The sequence below is a fragment of the Parasteatoda tepidariorum genome, chromosome 12, assembly GCF_982258835.1.
Source record: "Parasteatoda tepidariorum strain Cologne lab strain chromosome 12, Ptep-v5.0, whole genome shotgun sequence".
Classification (NCBI taxonomy): domain Eukaryota; kingdom Metazoa; phylum Arthropoda; class Arachnida; order Araneae; family Theridiidae; genus Parasteatoda; species Parasteatoda tepidariorum.
Window position 1 is genome coordinate 3,567,422 of NC_141766.1, and position 18,274 is coordinate 3,585,695.

General features: G+C 30.0%; 1 protein-coding gene across 2 annotated transcripts in view; it reads left to right on the forward strand.

The window, feature by feature from the left end:
- LOC107456878 (tyrosine-protein phosphatase 10D) overlaps positions 1-18,274 on the forward strand; it is a 94,370-nt gene that overhangs the window by 14,510 nt on the left and 61,586 nt on the right. For both annotated transcript variants that reach the window (XR_011638411.2, XM_016074848.5), the window contains exon 2: positions 2,278-2,457. Coding sequence is in view for 1 of the 2 variants with exons in the window: in XM_016074848.5 (XP_015930334.3) it covers positions 2,386-2,457 (72 nt within the window). In the remaining variant the exon portion in view is untranslated. The remainder of the gene's footprint in view (positions 1-2,277; positions 2,458-18,274) is intronic.

The window sequence follows — 18,274 nt, forward strand, 5'->3', positions numbered from 1 at the left end:
TAAAGCTGAAAAATATTTTAATGATATATTATTATTTAGATTAGTAAGTGTAAAATTTTTACTATTTTTTAACTCCGTATTTAAAATTAAAAGTTCAACAAAGAATTTTTTACAAAAGATTGCATAGTTATTGTTAGCTTTGTATATGGGGATAATTGCAAAATATTTTTGTAGTTGCTTAATAGATTGAACAATATTAGAAGAATTTGTTGAATTGTTACTGTTATTTAAATTTTCCTTATTATTGAAAACAAAGTTTTTAAAGTAATAATAAACAGCCCATTTCCATTCTGTATTTTCCACTCTGCTGTATATATATATATACATATATATAAATTGAATGAAATTCGTCCTAAATTAAAATGGTTGCCTGAGTAGATATTTTTCTCAAACGACGTGGTTTCCACTGATGCCCCCTGGCTTTTAAATGAGTGTGGGAGAGTGAGGTTCAAAAACCTAAATACCACCCACGCAAGAACATAAAAAAAAGATCATCATAGAGTAGGTAGATTATTGAACTGTCTTCGTTAATGAAGGTCACGATAAAAGCTACAACTAGAACAGGATTATCTATCGATGGATGATTTTTTATAACTCTCTCTTTCACGTCGATAGAGCCTCTATTATCCGAATACACTTCTTTTAATCGAACACTATTCTTTGTTTACGAACGTTTTTTTTTCTTCTTCTTAATTTCAATACCGTTTTATCCATGTAGCTTTGTTGATAGATTTAGATAAAATGAAAAACTTCCTGCCAACACAACTTTCTGTACGCATTGATTAACTCTTGTAACTACAATCGTTTGGTAGCCTCCTCATTTTGCCGAAATACGTAGGAAAATCGCTGATTTTAAATAGAAATTTATCTTGAGTCATACCACATGGATGAGTTTGGTAAAAACCAAAACAGCTAATAATTGAAATCCAAAAACACTTTCTAAATAATTGGAAAAATACCTGACATTTAAGCCAGAAAAAAGTGTACATAGAGATCATTTATCCAAAAAATTTTATCAACGTTTTAATAAAAATATTGATGCAAGATTTTTTTTGATGTCGATAATTTTGTATACTCTGTCTTAAAAAAAAGGAAGAAAACTAATTATACTAAAAGGGAAAAATGAACCGTAAAATTTAGTATGGATGATTTTACATCTCGACGCCCGGTGGCTGAGCGGTAGCGCTTCGCGCTGTCGTGCCACAGGTCCCTGGTTCGATCCTCGGGCCGGGCAAGGCTGACTCAGCCATCCATCCCTTCAGTGGGTCGATAAATGAGTACCCAGCATGCTTGGGAACTTAACACTGGGGGGTTCGCGTTCGGCTGACCACCTAACCGGAACATCTGCTCCTGCACCCCAGAGCCCAAAGATACTGAGATGGGCGCAGTAGGCCTTGGCCCTCTATGGGCTGTCGCGCCGCTGAGTTTAGTTTTAGATTTTACAACTCAATGAACGAGCAAGAAAGAAAAAATTAGAATTTTAATTACCCCTCATTTAAAAAAATATTTATTTCAAGTATCATTTTCTGTTTTTTGATTTTTTTTTTTTTTGATTTTTTTTATTTCATAACAAGTTTGTTTTCTTTATTTCATAACATTATTAACCAATTAGATATTTATATATAGGTTTCTACACGGAAACCCGTAGACAATGGAAATCGGATTTATCACTTGAACGCAAATAACACTTGATAAGCAAATAAAAATGTAAAATTTTTTTGCCCGCCCTCTTAGACCAATGTTTAAATCAGGTATTATTACGTGTAATTTATTTATCAAACGTGAATTTATAGGTTTCATTTATTTGTAAAACCCTGGTTTGGATTTTCAACAGAATTACTGTCGGGTATATTTAGTTAAATTCAATGCTTTGAAACTATTTGCGATAGAAATTTATTGCTAATATTTTCAACAAAAAAAATCGTGATAAGATATGGTAATGTTTTTAAAGATTATTATATTGTATGACCTTATAGGTTACATTTATTTGTAAAACCAAATGTTGGATTTTCAACAGAATTAAGGGTAATTATTGACGGGTATATTTAGTTAAATTCAATGCTTTGAAACTCAATAAACTATTTGCGATAGAAATTAATTTATAATTTTTTTCCAAAAAAAAAAAAAAAAAAAAAAAAAAAAAAGAAATACAATGTCGTGATAAGACATGGTAATGTCCTTTAATTTCTTAAAGCTAAATAGGTCAGTTGTTTCTTTATCAATTGCAAATATTTAGTTGAGAAAAACAGTGTGGTTATAATTAATGTTTTCTTCCAGATTCTGTTACAATTATGAAATGCCATCTGTTGAACTTTCCGTGAAGTTACTTAATATTATGAGGCCGAAGGAATTATTTTAGAGAAAGTGATATACTTTGTCAACCAGATGGGCCAACATGTCAACTTATTTTTAATTTTGCAACTTGTTGTTGTTCTTGTGTGCAATAGGCTAATTCTGGTGAGTAATTTGTCATTATTGTTAATAATTATTCATAACAGTTATTTCATACCTGTTATATGTCTCTTATGAAAATAGCATGTTACTTTCAAGTGCCTGTTACAAAATGCAAACCGGGGTGGGGTGAGGAAGGGCTGAACTGGGAATTCTATCTATCTAGAAAAATCAAAGAATTTGGTTAAAGTACTAGAGCAGTCAACAAAAATGAAATTATTTATATTCGAGGTAGCTATAAGTCGGATATTTTTTTCTTCGTAATATAAGTGTTTTTATTTTACATTTAATAACCCGTTTAAGTGTTTTTTTTTTTTTTTTTATTTAATTATGATATATATTACTATTCGACAACTTGATACCTTTTAAAAAAGGTGGAAAAATAAAGAAGTTGCTTTAATAGATTAGAAGAAATAGCGCTTTATAATTTTTGGAACTTTTATGAAATTTAGAAATTAAAGAATTTTCCTCAAAACTTTAAAGCAATAAAATTATGCGATTTGTGGTTTTGAATCAATAATTAAACACACTTGTCAGCTATTGGATTTTTTTTAAAAATTTAATTTAATTACGGTTTAAACTTGATAAAAGTCAATTTGGATGATGCTAAAAAATTCTTTTATCATTAATTCCACAAAAACAAGATATTTATCAAAACTCTTTAAACAGACGACTGTTTATTATTTAAATACCTTTCAAAAGCTGCTGCTTGCGAAATCATCTTGGTAAAATTTTGTCTGAAAAAAAGAATAGAAAATCTCAAATACCGCACGTTTTATTCTTTTAACGCAGGATTTTTATTAAACATATTTCCATACTTCTTTCATTTTTTTTGGTATTCATTTCGGTCAAATTAAGTGAAATACATTATATTTAGCATTTTAATAGTTTATGGTTATAAAATACATTACCGGTGTCTTTTTGTGGGTTTGAATCTTCCGATTTCGGCTCACTTCTAAGCAATAATTTTTCAAATTTGCATTTATTTGCAGTCACTTAGATCTAAAAGAGACACTTTTTAATCGTTGAAATTTCTTTATTTTAAAAAATTGATTATTGATAAACTTTTGAATATGAATTTAAAAAAATTTCCAGCTGTTTTTTTTATTTTTTTTTATATATATTTTAGTACAAATTAATTTTCGATAATCTAGCAGATTTCTTTTAATAAGACCGTTTTTTAAAATTAAATAATATATTTTTGCTTGTAATTAGACCGTCAGAAAAAATATATCAAAATGACACCGGTGTCCCATCTGCGGCAAAGGTTTAAACCTCAAACCTAAGGATAAAACCTAAAGTTTCATATTCAGATGGGATTGGCATGTATCGAAAGAAACTGCCGAATAGAATAAATATCCACCAACATAGCTGCCAACTGTACTGGCCAGTTTCTCTTGATCTACTGGTTTAATAAATATTCTCCTAGTTTTTGTACATTTTATAAAATTCCCTAAAATTGAGTAAGTTTCCTTAAAAAATCCTTATTAAAATAGAATTTGTGTGCAGATTATTGCTTGCTTGAATATTTAAATAAGTGTCAATGATAAAGCTAGCCTCATTTTTAAAATTCCTATCTTTGATGAATTAAATGCCTATTACATAACATTTCAAGATCATTTAATGTCATCATAACTGGAAAATATTGCACTTATTCTTCTATTTTGGTTACTATAAAATTCCCTATGTGTAAAATATTTTGCAACAATTATCATGAAATTTATATTATTTGTAAAATTCTACTGGATTTTTTCATACCCGAGTTTACAGCTATGCACCCAACATTTTATTTATGAAAGCATATTTCTCTTCTTTCAACAAATGAGGTTGATGCCTCTAAGCAGCTCAATTCCCTAAATGAGCGAGCGTTTTTAGGCGGAACCCCAAGCTTTTTATAACAGCCGACCCAATTTTGGGTTTACGACTACTAATGTTCAATTCGTAGCCTTGTAATTTTGAACCAATCCAGAAGACAAGGAAACTCCTGGATCAGTACCCCCAGATGTATTGATTTGTTGTGGGAACATTGAGGACTTTGAGGATTTAACGTGTCACCATTTACTACAATGTTGGACGTGGTGCCCTACCCACCCCAAGCCTATTTAAATAAAATTTATTAGCAACAAATTGAGCAATGAGGTCCTGGGCGTCCGGCTTACACCGTCCATAGGTAGACGGATTATGGGGCAGAATCCCCTTGCCGTTAGGCTGATTTCCTCTCCATGTAACGCAAAAATCCTCCACGAAGGCAAATTTCTCCTAATCTAGGAGCTCCCTTATCTTCTGGATCAAAATTACAAGGCTACGGAATTGAAAATTAGTAGTCGTAAACCCAAAAATTGGGTCGGCTGTTATAAAATAAAATTTAATGTGAAGAATGAAATTTTTTTCATAAATCGTTTCAATAAAAATCTTAAAATAATAGGTCTTAGATCAAACAGCTGAATTTGCAGGCCTGAAGTGGTACATAGTCTAGTTCTGAATTTGTTTTGTGTATAATGAATGAAAGAAGCTGAATTAGGAATAAAAAGATTAAAGAAAGTGAATTAAATAAGCAGAAAATGAATAAAATAAGCTGAATTATACTTTTCGATATAGAACTCTTATAAAAGATGAAAATAGTTATCAGAGAAATATAATTCTTTTTTCTTGAATTGGGTCAGTTTATTTTGAATATGTTTTTAACCATTAGACATAAGTTCGACTGGAAATAATAATTTGATATAAATAAAATTACAAGTTTCAAAACTTATTACTGATTTCAAAAATGTTGACTTTCAAAATCCTTGTGTTCCATCCATAGTTTTCGCAGAACACCATTTGAAAACCGCTGCTCTCTTGTTTTTTCAATTTTATGATATTGTATTTGTGGACGGTCCCTTAGCGTTCCTTCATCAAAGAAATGAGGATGAAACCACAGGTAAGAAGAAAAAATTGTGTTCACAAAGAAAGCAATGTGGAGGTCAGTCACTCGCCCACAACGAACAATAGTAGATCTGGAACAACATTATTCTTGAGGACATATTCTGAATGATGAGCTCCTTTTAGTTTTCTCTTAAGAAAGCATAATAGTTTATTTTATTTTAATCTAACTTTTTAGTTGTCTGTATTGGATGCGAGAGATAGCTGAACTTCAGTTTCCCCTTTATTCCACGCATCATTTACTTCTTCATTTATTCTACTATTATTTATTTAAAAACTATTGCTGTGACAAACAAAAACAAAAAAAATCCTGATTTGCAATGTGAACTTATTTAAACTATTGTCATTAGATATTTTTTTAAAACTGTTTTTTGTTGAAGAAAATTCTTTGAAAACAATGATTGATCATGAGAATATTATACCTTTTTTTCTTGATGAATTTCATTCATGCGAAACGAACTATAATTTGTTTTTTCCAACGCTTAAGTTATTTTCCAACGCAATATATCAAATACAAGAAGCATATAAAATACAAGATTATCACATAGTCAGAATGGAAAAATTCTTAAGAAGTTGTAATAGTTACCATAAAGCGAATCCTTTTATTTCTCACATTTTTCTTAAAAGTAATTTGTTGTCAAACGATATTCTAACATTAAAAGTTTGTTATAAAGAAGAAAAAAATCATAAAGAAAACGAAAAAGCGTCGAGATTTGCTGACGTCGTTTATTTCTTTATTTATTACTTAAGATTTTAATAATCATTCTTGCATTTTGATGTTTCATCAAATTATAATTATGAAAACAACAGCCAAATTGATTAACTTTTGCCAATATTTTTATAATCATTCAAACACCAACCATTAAAAGCCTCGAAGATAAAAAAAAATGAACTTTTTTCATTTTCAAAATTAACGGCAGATATATCATACGACTTTTTTCAGCCTTTGTTTGTGTAAAAAACTAATAATATTTATTTGTTTATTATAATGAAATAAAAATATAACATTTATTTAATATTATGTAAGTATAAACATTTGTAGACATAAAAGCTTGAATAAATTGCAATATTTTTATGTTAAAAAATATCCGATCAAATAATTTTTTTTCTGGTATGAACCCTAAATATTTCAGTCATTAACATTCAGTTTGTATTAACAAAACTATCATTATATGATAGTTTTGCTAACTTATTACTTAGGGACCAAAGTTATTACTATTTTTACAAATTGTATTTTTCATTTTTAAATGGAAATTTTTTTAACAAGTTATTTATCGTTATAAGTATATGAATATATAGTTGGTTATAAGTATATAAATATAGTTGGCTATAAGTATTGTGAATAAGTTATTTATGGACACTATTTTGTTTGTACTGCTGACTAAAGCATATATTGTGTATAGCTATAATTCATTTATGTCAAATGTAATCAACTTCTGCTCTTTGACGGCCTTCTCCACTTTACCAACCCATGACCCTTCATGTTTTTAGAATGGAATTGTAGAATAAAAAACAGTTTTTCAACGAATTTTTATCCCTCTATGTATGACTGCAATCTGGAAAATATAGTTTAAATAAGAGAACATTTCCATTAATGTTAATCTCACTTTTTATATATTTCGCCATATTTCTTAAGCTATTAAAAAAATAAACTTTTGCACATTTATGAAACTCGTTTATTCAAAGATAATTTCTTGTAAAAAAAAGTATGTTTATAATTGTTTTATTTATTAATGGTCAAAAAATGTTTGAATTATAAAGCGTATAAACCCTTTCATAAATTTTAAATGCCGAAATCCAAAATTGGTTCGTAATCTGTACAGTCGAATAGTTTTTGAGAAATGAAAATTTTAAAATGCTATTTTTTGGAAATAGTTTAGATCAGATATTATACCATTGATTTCCATTCATTAATGTACTTTACCATTTAAAATTACATTGTTTTCAATGAAGTAAATTAGCGTTCCTTATAATTCAAGTATTTTCTCAAATTAAATAATAAATAATAGCAAAAAAAATTTTTTTGCTTAGAAAGGAAGAAAAGAATTGTTTGCAAAAGAAAAAAAAACTCCCTTAGTTTTAAGGAAATGGAACCATATTTTCCAGATTGCTACTATTCCCTATATTTTGGTCAAAAGTCGAAAATCTGACACAAAAAAAAGTGTTTAATTAGAGAAATAACGTTTTTATGCCTGTTTCGTAATTTAAAATATCGTCTGTGAAAGTTAACATACATTAAATAAGCCCAGTAAACCAATAAGACTGCACTCTGAAAATCCTATCTTTTGATAAAAAGTTATACAGCTGTAAAGTTTTTATTTATTTATTTTCTATGATATATAGTATTGAATTACCAATCCAACATGACTAACCGTTTTATTTTATTATTTCTTTCAATTTTTAAAACAAAAATTCCTATGAAGTTCTAATTATTAACGAGTCCTGTCCAATCTAACATTATAATAAAGCGAATTCTTTATTTTCCACTTTTTTAAAACTTTTTTGTTGCCGACATCCAAAATAAGCTTTAAAAAAATGACAAAAATAAAATTCTCGATTTCCAAGAAGAGAGATCCTAATGAATTTTAATGTGTTTTCTAAAGTTCCATACATTAGTATACGTTTAAAAACAAGAGGATATAAAAAATAAATGTGAAAAGTGGCGTAGAAAATCTTGACGTGAAAGAAAACTATTTTTTTGACGGTAACCGTCTTTACTTATTGCATATCCCATTAATAAAAAAATATTAATCTCCACGGGGGTTCCATAGGACGAAAGTTTCAATCGTGATCTTCGCCCGCGCAACACTTAGCTCTTACCGATTCAAACTGTGAGGGTGGGAGTAGGGTACTTAGGTCACATGACCCCTCTTTCCTGAAGGATAAAAGGAAAAAAATCGAAACAGGAGATCATAAAAGAGACCGAATCATGTTCATAGCAGCAACTGAATACCTGCATCTGCAAGGTCTAAGGCCAAGGCTGGGACCGATTCAATGGAAGTATAGTCTGGGAATCCAGTCTTTTTTTAGAATTGAAAAGTTCAAACAAATGTTCTATTATAAAGGGTGTTGGTATAAAGGAATGCATTTAATTCGAATATCAATTTTTAAATTTTTCTATTATCAGTCTTTTTTTATTTAAAAATAGAATGAAAATAAGCGAATTATTAAATGACAGAAATAAACGATGATGCGTTTTTTGCAACTTAGATTACTTGAATTTAGCTAAAACATCTTTAAAAAAGCACAAATGACACACGAGGTATTGGTTTCGGTACTAAACTTCGAAGGCCCTGTCATCATATGGAATAACTCTTTTTAAGAATAATATGCTACTTTTGAAACTGTTGTGAGTTTGTTACAGTAACAGTTATTTATAACTGTTAGGTTAAGTTTTACAGCGTTGTCTAGTCAATGTTATCTAATCTATGCTCTCTAATTTCTGTGTTAATTATGGAAATGGTGCAAAATGTCAAGACCAGGGAAAGTCGTTGTTTTGAAATTCGGAAAAGGGTTTTTGAAAAAACTTTTTTTTTATATATCGGATTTAATCTCGTTAAATAGATGATTCTTAAAAAATTATTATTATTATTTTTTTTTATAATATTCAAGCTTCTTGCCCATTTTAAAGTTCAGATAACTTTTTATGGCAAGATAGTATATTGCATATATGAATATATATTACTGTTTATAATTATCTATTTTTATTTATTCTCGTCATTCAGTTATTATACCGTTTTTAATATCGCGGACTTTAATAATATTTTTACTTGTTCTCTTCATTTATTTATTGTACCGTATTAATCTTTATCGAGGACTTAAATAGATATAACTTTTATATGTTCTCCTCATTTATGTTTATTTGTACCATGTTAATCTTAATCATCAAAATCTTTAATGGTTATTATTTTATTTGTTCTCTTCATATAATTATTGTACTGTGTTAATCGAGCTCTTTAGTAGTTATTATAGTTGCTTTCGCCCTTCATTAAATTTTTCATCGTGTTATTTATTCTTCAATTATCGAGATCTTATAGTTTTATGAAATCATGGCTTTAACAAATATTTCTAGTGAAGTACTTGGATAATAAAAGAATGTTTAGATTTCAAATATTCGAACTGTTGCTTCATCCGTAACAGGTTAACATTATTTTCCTTCTGCGTGGGCGTATTTTATAGAGTAAAAAAGAATTAATTTGCTTTAAACACATTCCACGATAGTTTCAAAAGCGGCAACTTTCTAATAATGTCGGCAAACCGAAACGACGGAAATTCTTTCTTCGCTCCACTTGTTACGCTTTTTCCTCATCTTTTCATATCCGATTCTACCTTCTATACGGAAAATCTTCGAAATATTTGACTATTCATATCAGAATGATAGTTATTTTTATTGAGATTATTTATGAGTCAAGGTTTTGGTTTGGGGAATTTAATTTTAGGCTTTTCACGCAATTTTTTTTTTTTTTTTTCTTCAGGAAATTCAATTGATGTCTGATTTCATCTTCCTGTTTTTTTTTTAAAAAACTTGCTTGTAAATTCGTATTGCAATAATATTAAAGAAAAAAAACTTTGCTTAGGGATCGAGTAATCTCGTCCTTAGAGAAAAGAGTTGAAGAATTAAAATACCGACATATGCAAGAACTATTAAGTAATATTACACATTTATAATTGAAATGATGCAGTATTTAATGTTTTATGACGACAATTAAACTTAACAGAGTTGTGGTAACTCAGGGGATCGAGCGTTCGTCTTCCAATGAGGTAACTCAAGTTCGAATTCCTGCGGTGACTGATTTATATCTACACCCGGCTCGCAACGACCTCAATGTTGACTATCCCCAGTGATAGATGGATCATGGGTCCCCTTACTGTCAAGCTAACCATGGAAGGTTATTATGGTTTTCCTTTCCATGTAACGCGGTTTGTTCCATCAAAAAGTCCTCTGCGAAGGTTATCTTGCCCCAATGCTTGATCTAATAGTTCCCTTGTCATCTGGGTTGGGTTCAAAATCAAAGGACTACAGAGTTGAACATTGATAGTCGTATTCTCAGAATTGGGTCGGCTGTTCAACGACAGTTATGAAGTAAAATAAAATTAAACTAAACAAAATTTTATGAAGCTTGACTATTAATTATAGAAAAAATTATTTTCATTTTGCAGTAAAGATTGCAGCAAAATATTATTATTTTAGCTTAAATTGTTTATACAATCGTTGAATTCGGATTTTTCGAGCGACAACATATTTATATTTTGTGTACTTAAGCGAGGAAAAAAAAAAGAATTCTTTCTTAAAATTTGCAATTCAATTACTGTTTAATATTAAGTATGAAAGAGAAATACCGGTTTCAAAGGGGTGTTATCGTAACGCCTCTTCGTGAAATCGTGCTCTTTATACGTTGATATAAATCAAAGAACATCTTTTTAAATCAAAGAATATTTTGAGAAAAAAAGTAGGTCATAAAAATTTAGTGTTGAGATTTTTTTCAAAACATGGTATATTGCGTTTTTATTTCACAATAAATTGGAAGTTTAGTTTGCTGTGAAATGTAACAATTTTCTTAAAATATATTTTGAATACTCCATTTAAAATTTCAGTTTTTATGTTCGTTCATCGTTTTCCTGTATAATTCAAAATATATATTTTTAATTTTATCTAAAATAAAAGTACATTTTTTGTGTTTGCAATAATTTGATTAACAAAAATGCGACACGTGATAAAAAAAAAAAACTTTTGAATCAGAAATCGAAGTTTCTTCCACAGTGGAAAAATCACCGTAGAAGAAATTGGTTTCTTCCCAAAAGTGGAGGAGATGCAAAAAAACTCTAGAAAAAGAATATCAAATATTAAAACAATTTTTTAAATAGTTTATTAATGCCATTCATTTTAAATATAATAGTACTTATTTCCAAGCTATTTAATATACATAATTTTTAATGTGTTAAAAAGAAAGTATTAGAAAGAAAAATAAATTTAAAGAATTTCTTAAGAAATGAAACAATTGTATTTTCTTTCATTATTTTATGTCAAGGAGCATAAGCAGAACTTAATTTTATAACTATATAAGGAGCTGTTAACATATTTATTTATAACACATTCATTATATTCCTTCTTTCGCTACATCATAAAATATTGTTTTTTTTTTAATTTGATTTTTACGAAAATAATTTAAGTTGATTTTTAAAAAGGTATTTAAATTATTAATTCTTAAAATATATTCATTTCTTTACATTTTTAAGAATATGATTTTTTTTCCAACATACCTTATTTTTAGCACCATCTGTATGCCATGGAGGGTTCTATGCTCGTTCATAATAGACTTTTTTTTTATTAATTTAAAAAAAAAATTTAATTTTTTAAACTTTATCTGTTGGAAATCAATTTTTGAGTAAAATATATGAGCTAATTTATTATAAGCATCTATGTTTCTTTTTTTCGATACCAAATATTGCTAATATCAAATATTTCTAAGTATAAATACTCAAACTAACTCTTAAATAATATTTGAAATTCTATATAAAACTGTAGTAATTTATAAGAAAACAGTTTTTGCTTTTTAAGTAAATGTGAAACATTTTTAACTTTCTGGTACTATATTATTTTTGTTTAAAATTATTATACTTAAACAATTGCATTGGTCTTCTTCCATTTCGATTGGTTAAGAACTTCCAGTTTCAAATGTATAGTATTCAGCTTGTATATTATTCAAGACTGTTTCTGGAAGCTTTTTCGCCAAGAAACATAAAGCCTCAGATTGACTAGCAAGCAAATAGCTAAAATTTTTATTAAAAAAAATTTCATTTGGTGAAATTTTTCTACTGAGATGAAAATTATTCAAATCATTGAATAATTTTCAAATTTTGCATTTTTTCACTTGCAAACATAGTTCGTTTGAGTAACTTTCTAAATCTGAAAAAAAAAAAAAAAATTAGATCTAAAATTTCTTTTATTTTCACTAAATTTTAGCTTTTCTTCGTATTAACATTTTGCGTCATTTTTATATTAAGTGACGATTAAAGGTTGGACAAAAGTAACCAAACTGTCGAAAATCGCAACTGCTATAAAAATATCATATTATTCGTTGAAAGTTGAGATGAGGTTCAAAGAACAGACTTGAAATAATGTGATTATCGTCAACACTTTGTCCAAAGAAACAAGGAAGAATTAAACAGATCGTTTGAAACCGTTAATTTCTGAATCTTCTAACTGTCAAGGCACCAACAGAATGCAAAGTCGTATTTCAGGAAGAAAAAGTGTCCCGTAATATTTGTAACCAGTTTTCACGTAGCTTTTTGACCTTATGCTGTGCAAATTGATCCATGTAAACAGGAAAGTGTGTTCTTTACGTGACCTGATAGCAGTTGTTTTTTTTTATATGACATTTTGGACTAATTTCAACTCTGTAATTATGCAAGAACTGGTTAGAGATGCCGTTAAAAAAATATTATTTATAAATACGATGAAATAATTCCAAGGCTTTATAACATTAAATTAGATTATTTCAATTCCACGCCATAATTGAGTTGATTGCCTTTTGATTTATTTATTTCACTTAAATTCGTAAGGAAATATTCCCTCCTTTAATTTTGAAGAAAATTTTTGAATTTCGAGAAATCTCGAAGGAAAATTTTCGTTGCAAATTCTCCTTCATTATTTATTTAAAAGAAAGTAAGTTGAGGCAAACCTAGAGTAAGTCACGGTGTTTCAATTGCTGAAAAAAATACTTCAAAATATTGCAAACAAATTGTTAGAAGAGAACTTCTCGTAATCTTAAGTTATCTTCTCATGATTTATTTTAATTTGTATATTTTAAAATTTTCTTTTCAGTATTTGAATAGTAATGAAGGAAAAAGAGAATTAGCGAGGGAAAAATTTACTCTGATTTTAAAATATAAACAAAAAAATTTTAGTTTGAAAATAAATTTCTAGAAATACATTTTCAAACTTTGTTTTGTTTTTAGCAAATAAAAATTTATTTAAAAACACAATTCTTTCATTTTCCCAGAAATGTTTTTAAGAAGAACTGCATTTTATTTTTTCGATAAGTTTCACACAGTTTTGATTTTATTTTAATGTAATCCAGACCCTGGAACAGTCAGTGAACTGTGGAGATTCGTCGTTTTTATTTTTGCATTTTTAAGCATTTAAATAACAAAAGATATTGGTGAATGTAAAACAAGAATATCTAACATGTCTTTTGTTCACTGACTGTAAAAAGAGATTTACTGCTTGCTGAGTTTTTCGGTGTGAAATGCCTGAAAGTCACGCTTCACTTAACATTGCCATGCATAGAGTGAATTTCCGCCCAAATTTTATTCCTTATTTCCATACTTACTTCCTATTGAAGGGTTTTTGAGGCCGTTCTCCAGTAGTCTATTCGCCCAACTCGTTAAAATCATATTAATCTTTAATCAAGGGGAGTGAGGTCATCAATTATAAGTCGTGATTTTCCTATTTTCAAAATAGGAATTAATCTTCTCTTTAGAAATCTTAAATTATTAAAATTAAATTAGATTATTAAAATTAAATGTTCTATTAAAATTAATTTTTTTTTTTGCATATTAATCTTGATATTATTGTGACGCACTTTACTTCTTTGTGCGTAAACTTTTTGCTTAAAAAGAAAAGGGGGGGGGAATGCAAATTGGAGTGTTTTTAAAATGCCGAGAAAATGTGATAAAAATAATTTTTTTATTAAAAATTATTATGACTCTCATTTGACTAAGAAAATTAAATATTAATTTAAATACTAAAATAATTTATATAATTTGTGAAATATATTATTTTTATAATGCCAAAATATTTTTATTTTGACAAAAAGGACATGATACTTGTAAAAAAAAAAAAAAAAAAAAAAATTATTATTCTCGCAACAGACTCTTGTGGGCAAAAAACTTCTGGTGGCTATAGCTCCTCAAGACCAACGTTATGATGGAGCACGAGCAGCATTGCGCCCTAGCCGCCTTTACTTCCCAAACATGCTTTTACCCATACATCTGAAGGAAGGTGGACATCAAGTTGTGACCGGGAATCGCACATACTTGTAAAATATATTTCCTTAATTAAATTTTTTTCCTTCTATATGTTAATACACCGATATAGGATATTATACTTGCATATGGAATCACTTCAACATTACTGAGAGAACTATGGAATCACTTCCAACATTTTGGAGAGAACTATGGAATCACTTCAACATTTTGGAAAGAACTATGGAATCAAAGTGGGGCAAATAGACCCTCAAGGCCACAATTAAAATATCGTAAACTAAACAACAGACGTGTTTATCTCATAATTTAATCGATTTTAAAACGTACATGGATTGTGTCGGGTATTTATTTAAAAATATATAACAACAAATGTTTAATTATGACATCGAATTCTAAGTAATCTGAAATATAAACAATCAACGTCCCTCCCCCTCAGTGGGAAAAAATAAATAAATATATAATAAAAAAATAAAGAAGAAAATAAGATTATTATAAAATTATATTATTATCAATTGTAAAATTATCAAACGTTAGCCGGCCAGCGATGAAAAGATTACTAGTATAAGGGAATATAATGACCCTTGAAAGAAGTTTTGATGAGATGGGCAATTGGACTCCTGGACAAATCTGTTTCTTGTCTTCTTAAAATTGTTTTGTTATTCTTTGCTTTACCGATAGATGAGGTAAATAATATTAGTAATAAGTAATTTAAAGTACACAAAAAAGTGAATTCATATGTAAACCATGAAGTTCACTGTCTCAACTAACTTTTTCCTTACTTTCAATTACTAATGTAGGTGGAAGAGAATTTGACATGAAAAATTTCTCCCGTGGTATAGCGCCCTTTTAAGAAATTTTTTTTTATAGCTGTTTAATTACTTTTAGATACAAAAAAAAGAAGCTTAAATAAGGCTTTTAATGAAATAAATGCACCTTTCTTTATTTTTTGTATAATTTTTACAGCCCTCGAAATTAATAGAGGTCCCAGACAACTAAAATTTCACACGGACCACCATTTTTAATAATTATTAGATGGCAATTTGATTTTCAGTTTCATGTTTTGGTTTGCGCTCTTTTTTCACGAAGTAACTTATTTCAACGTAATTGTGAGAGTGTGGTGGCTCAAGGGCTAGAGCACTCGCCTCCCAATGAGGTGACTCAGGTTCGAATCTATAAGATAAAGTTGAAAGACAAGGAAGGAATTTAGTTAATATGAAATATAATAAAGAAGCGAAAAGATATTTTATAAAAGTATTTAATAAAAAATAATAAACTGCGACATATATGTTAAAGCGAAGCGTTCTATTTTCGTACGTGAATGTTGCCACCTTTTTTATATAAAAGTTAAATTTTTCTCTGCTGTAATAAAATTAAACTTATGCGAACCTTACATTTGGCCCCGCTCAATGCTAAATTTAGATATTTACATTGAAGCGTAAACATTAAGGTTCTAGGACAGATTTTGTCTTAATTCTTTCAGGCGGGCGTCGATTGCGTCGCAAATCGTAGCGGCTCGATATGATGTTCGGGTAATTTTCTGGATCCTGGATGTTTTCTACTGGATCTTGCAATTCGGAAACTGATTCTTCCTCTTCTTCCGAGCTCTCTTTTTCCTGGGTGACTGGCGTATCTCGCATGTAATATGGACGAAGATGTTGCATATGAACAACCTTCAAAAGATTATTTCGTTGATCCATAGACTTGATCTCGTAGTATACGGCCCCGACTGGACGAACAATCAGAAACGGTCCTCTATAAATGGGAGAAAGTTCATGATCTCCTTGTTTAGGCCAGTCGTACAAGACGAGATCTCCTGTCTTGAATGAATGTAATCGACGGTGAAGATCGAATCTGCGCTTATTATCTAGATGTTTTCGTACACATTATTTACGGCTTCGGCCCTGGCTAAGGCAACAAGGTCAAGTTGATCTTCACGTGGCGTGTCATCGATGAAACTTGCAATGTGCAATTCACGTGGAAGGCGTGGTTCATATCCATGAAGCAAATAAAATGGGAATCTTTCAGTTGAATTTTGTCGTGTGGTGCTGATTGCTAGTAAAGCGTTAGGTAATAATTCATCCCATTTTTCTGGATGTCCACCAATTATTTTTCTGCAATGACACCATTGGCGCGTTCAACGATGCTATTAGCTTGTGGTGAATATGGTGGTGTCATGGACTGTTGTATTCCATACTTTTGTAAAAAGCGCTGCGTGTGGCGCTGTAAACGCAGTTCCTCTGTCTGATTAATACATACTGGGATGCCCCATATCGAAGTATGATGTTGTGATATAGTGCGTCAATCACTGTATGTGCTGCGAGAGAAGCAGAAGGTGTCGCAATAACTTAGTGTGTGGCATGGTCAGTCTGAACGAGCATGTTGGTGTTACCAGATTTGGATAGCGGTAAGCAATTTATGTGATCAGCAAATACAATTTCCCATGGTGTTGTAGGAAACGGCAATTGGTGTAATAAGCCATAAGCGTTGGCAGTTCGACGATTAACAATTTGACATTTATGACAACTTCGAACATATAATTTGGTATCCTTTCGCATTTGTGGCCACCAATAGCGCTGCTGCAAGTTGTGAAGGGTTTTCTTGGCATCCATATGTCCGACATCATCATGGCAAGCAATCAATGTTCTGTCTTTCATGGATTTCGGTATTACAACAACAGATTTCAATCCATTGTCTTTAAGTCTTACAAGCGTCTTGTTCTCAATCTTGTAATTGGATATAATTGACAAAGTCTTTTTATTAGGGGTATTTTTTTGAGTAGGCGAAAAATGTACTGACAAAAGTCATCTCTGTTCTGTTTTTCACAAATCTGAGATTCACGGCTTGCAGTAACAGTTACACAAATAGCTGGTTTTGGATAACGTGAGAGATGATCGGCAATAACATTTTTTTTTCCAGGTCGATGAATAGTTGTGAAGTCAAATTGTGCAAAATCCACCAAATATCGAGCAAATTTCCGATTGAGAGATGATTTCGTAACTACATATGCAATCGTAGAGTTGTCTGTTATCAGCTGAAATTTGTAACTAATAAGATACAGACAGAATTTTTCAGTAAGTGCCCAGTGTACAGCAGCACACTCCAGCCCATTTCTATGGTAGCGTGTTTCAGCATCTTTTTAAGTCCGTGATGCGTATTCAATGATACATCGTTTTCCATTTTGCTCTTGAGATAAGCATGCACCTAGTCCTGAATAAGATGCATCAGTTTCTACAAAGGTTGGTAGTCATTGTTTGAAGTACACAAGAATAGGAGCGGTAGTGATCTTGGTTTCCAAAGTTCGAATGTTCGATGTTGGTCATCAGTTAAAGTGATTATCGCATTACTTGTCTTCTTTTCTAATCCTTTAAGAATATTTGTCAGCGATTTTGCAATAACAGCATAATTTCGAATGTGCTTTCTAAACTGATTGGCAAATCCTAGGAAACTGCGAACTTCATGAATTGTTTTTAGAGTAGAGTGACGTTCAACTGCTGCTGTGCGTTCTGGATCAGGGCGTTCGCCATCTTGTGAAAGAATTCGACCAAAAAGAGAAATTTCTGATACAGTGACTTTCTTGGATTTAGCTTGAATCCAGCTTTACGAGTAGCTTGAGAAATATTGTAAATAACTTTAAGGTGGAAGTCAAAATTATCATGTGAAGTTGAAATGTCGTCAATGTATGTATTTGCATTATGTTCAGCAAGGTGGTCGTAAGCACATTTTATTGCTTTTGTTATCGTAGATCAGCTGTTAGTGACACCAAATGGCATTCGAAGAAATTCATAATGTCCGTCAGCTGTTACAAAATCAATTTTGTAGATGTCAGATTCTCTGATGCGAATGGTGTTGAAAGCGAATTTTACATCCATTTTAGAATTAAAGCGTTTTCCTACTGTTCGTTTAATCACATCTT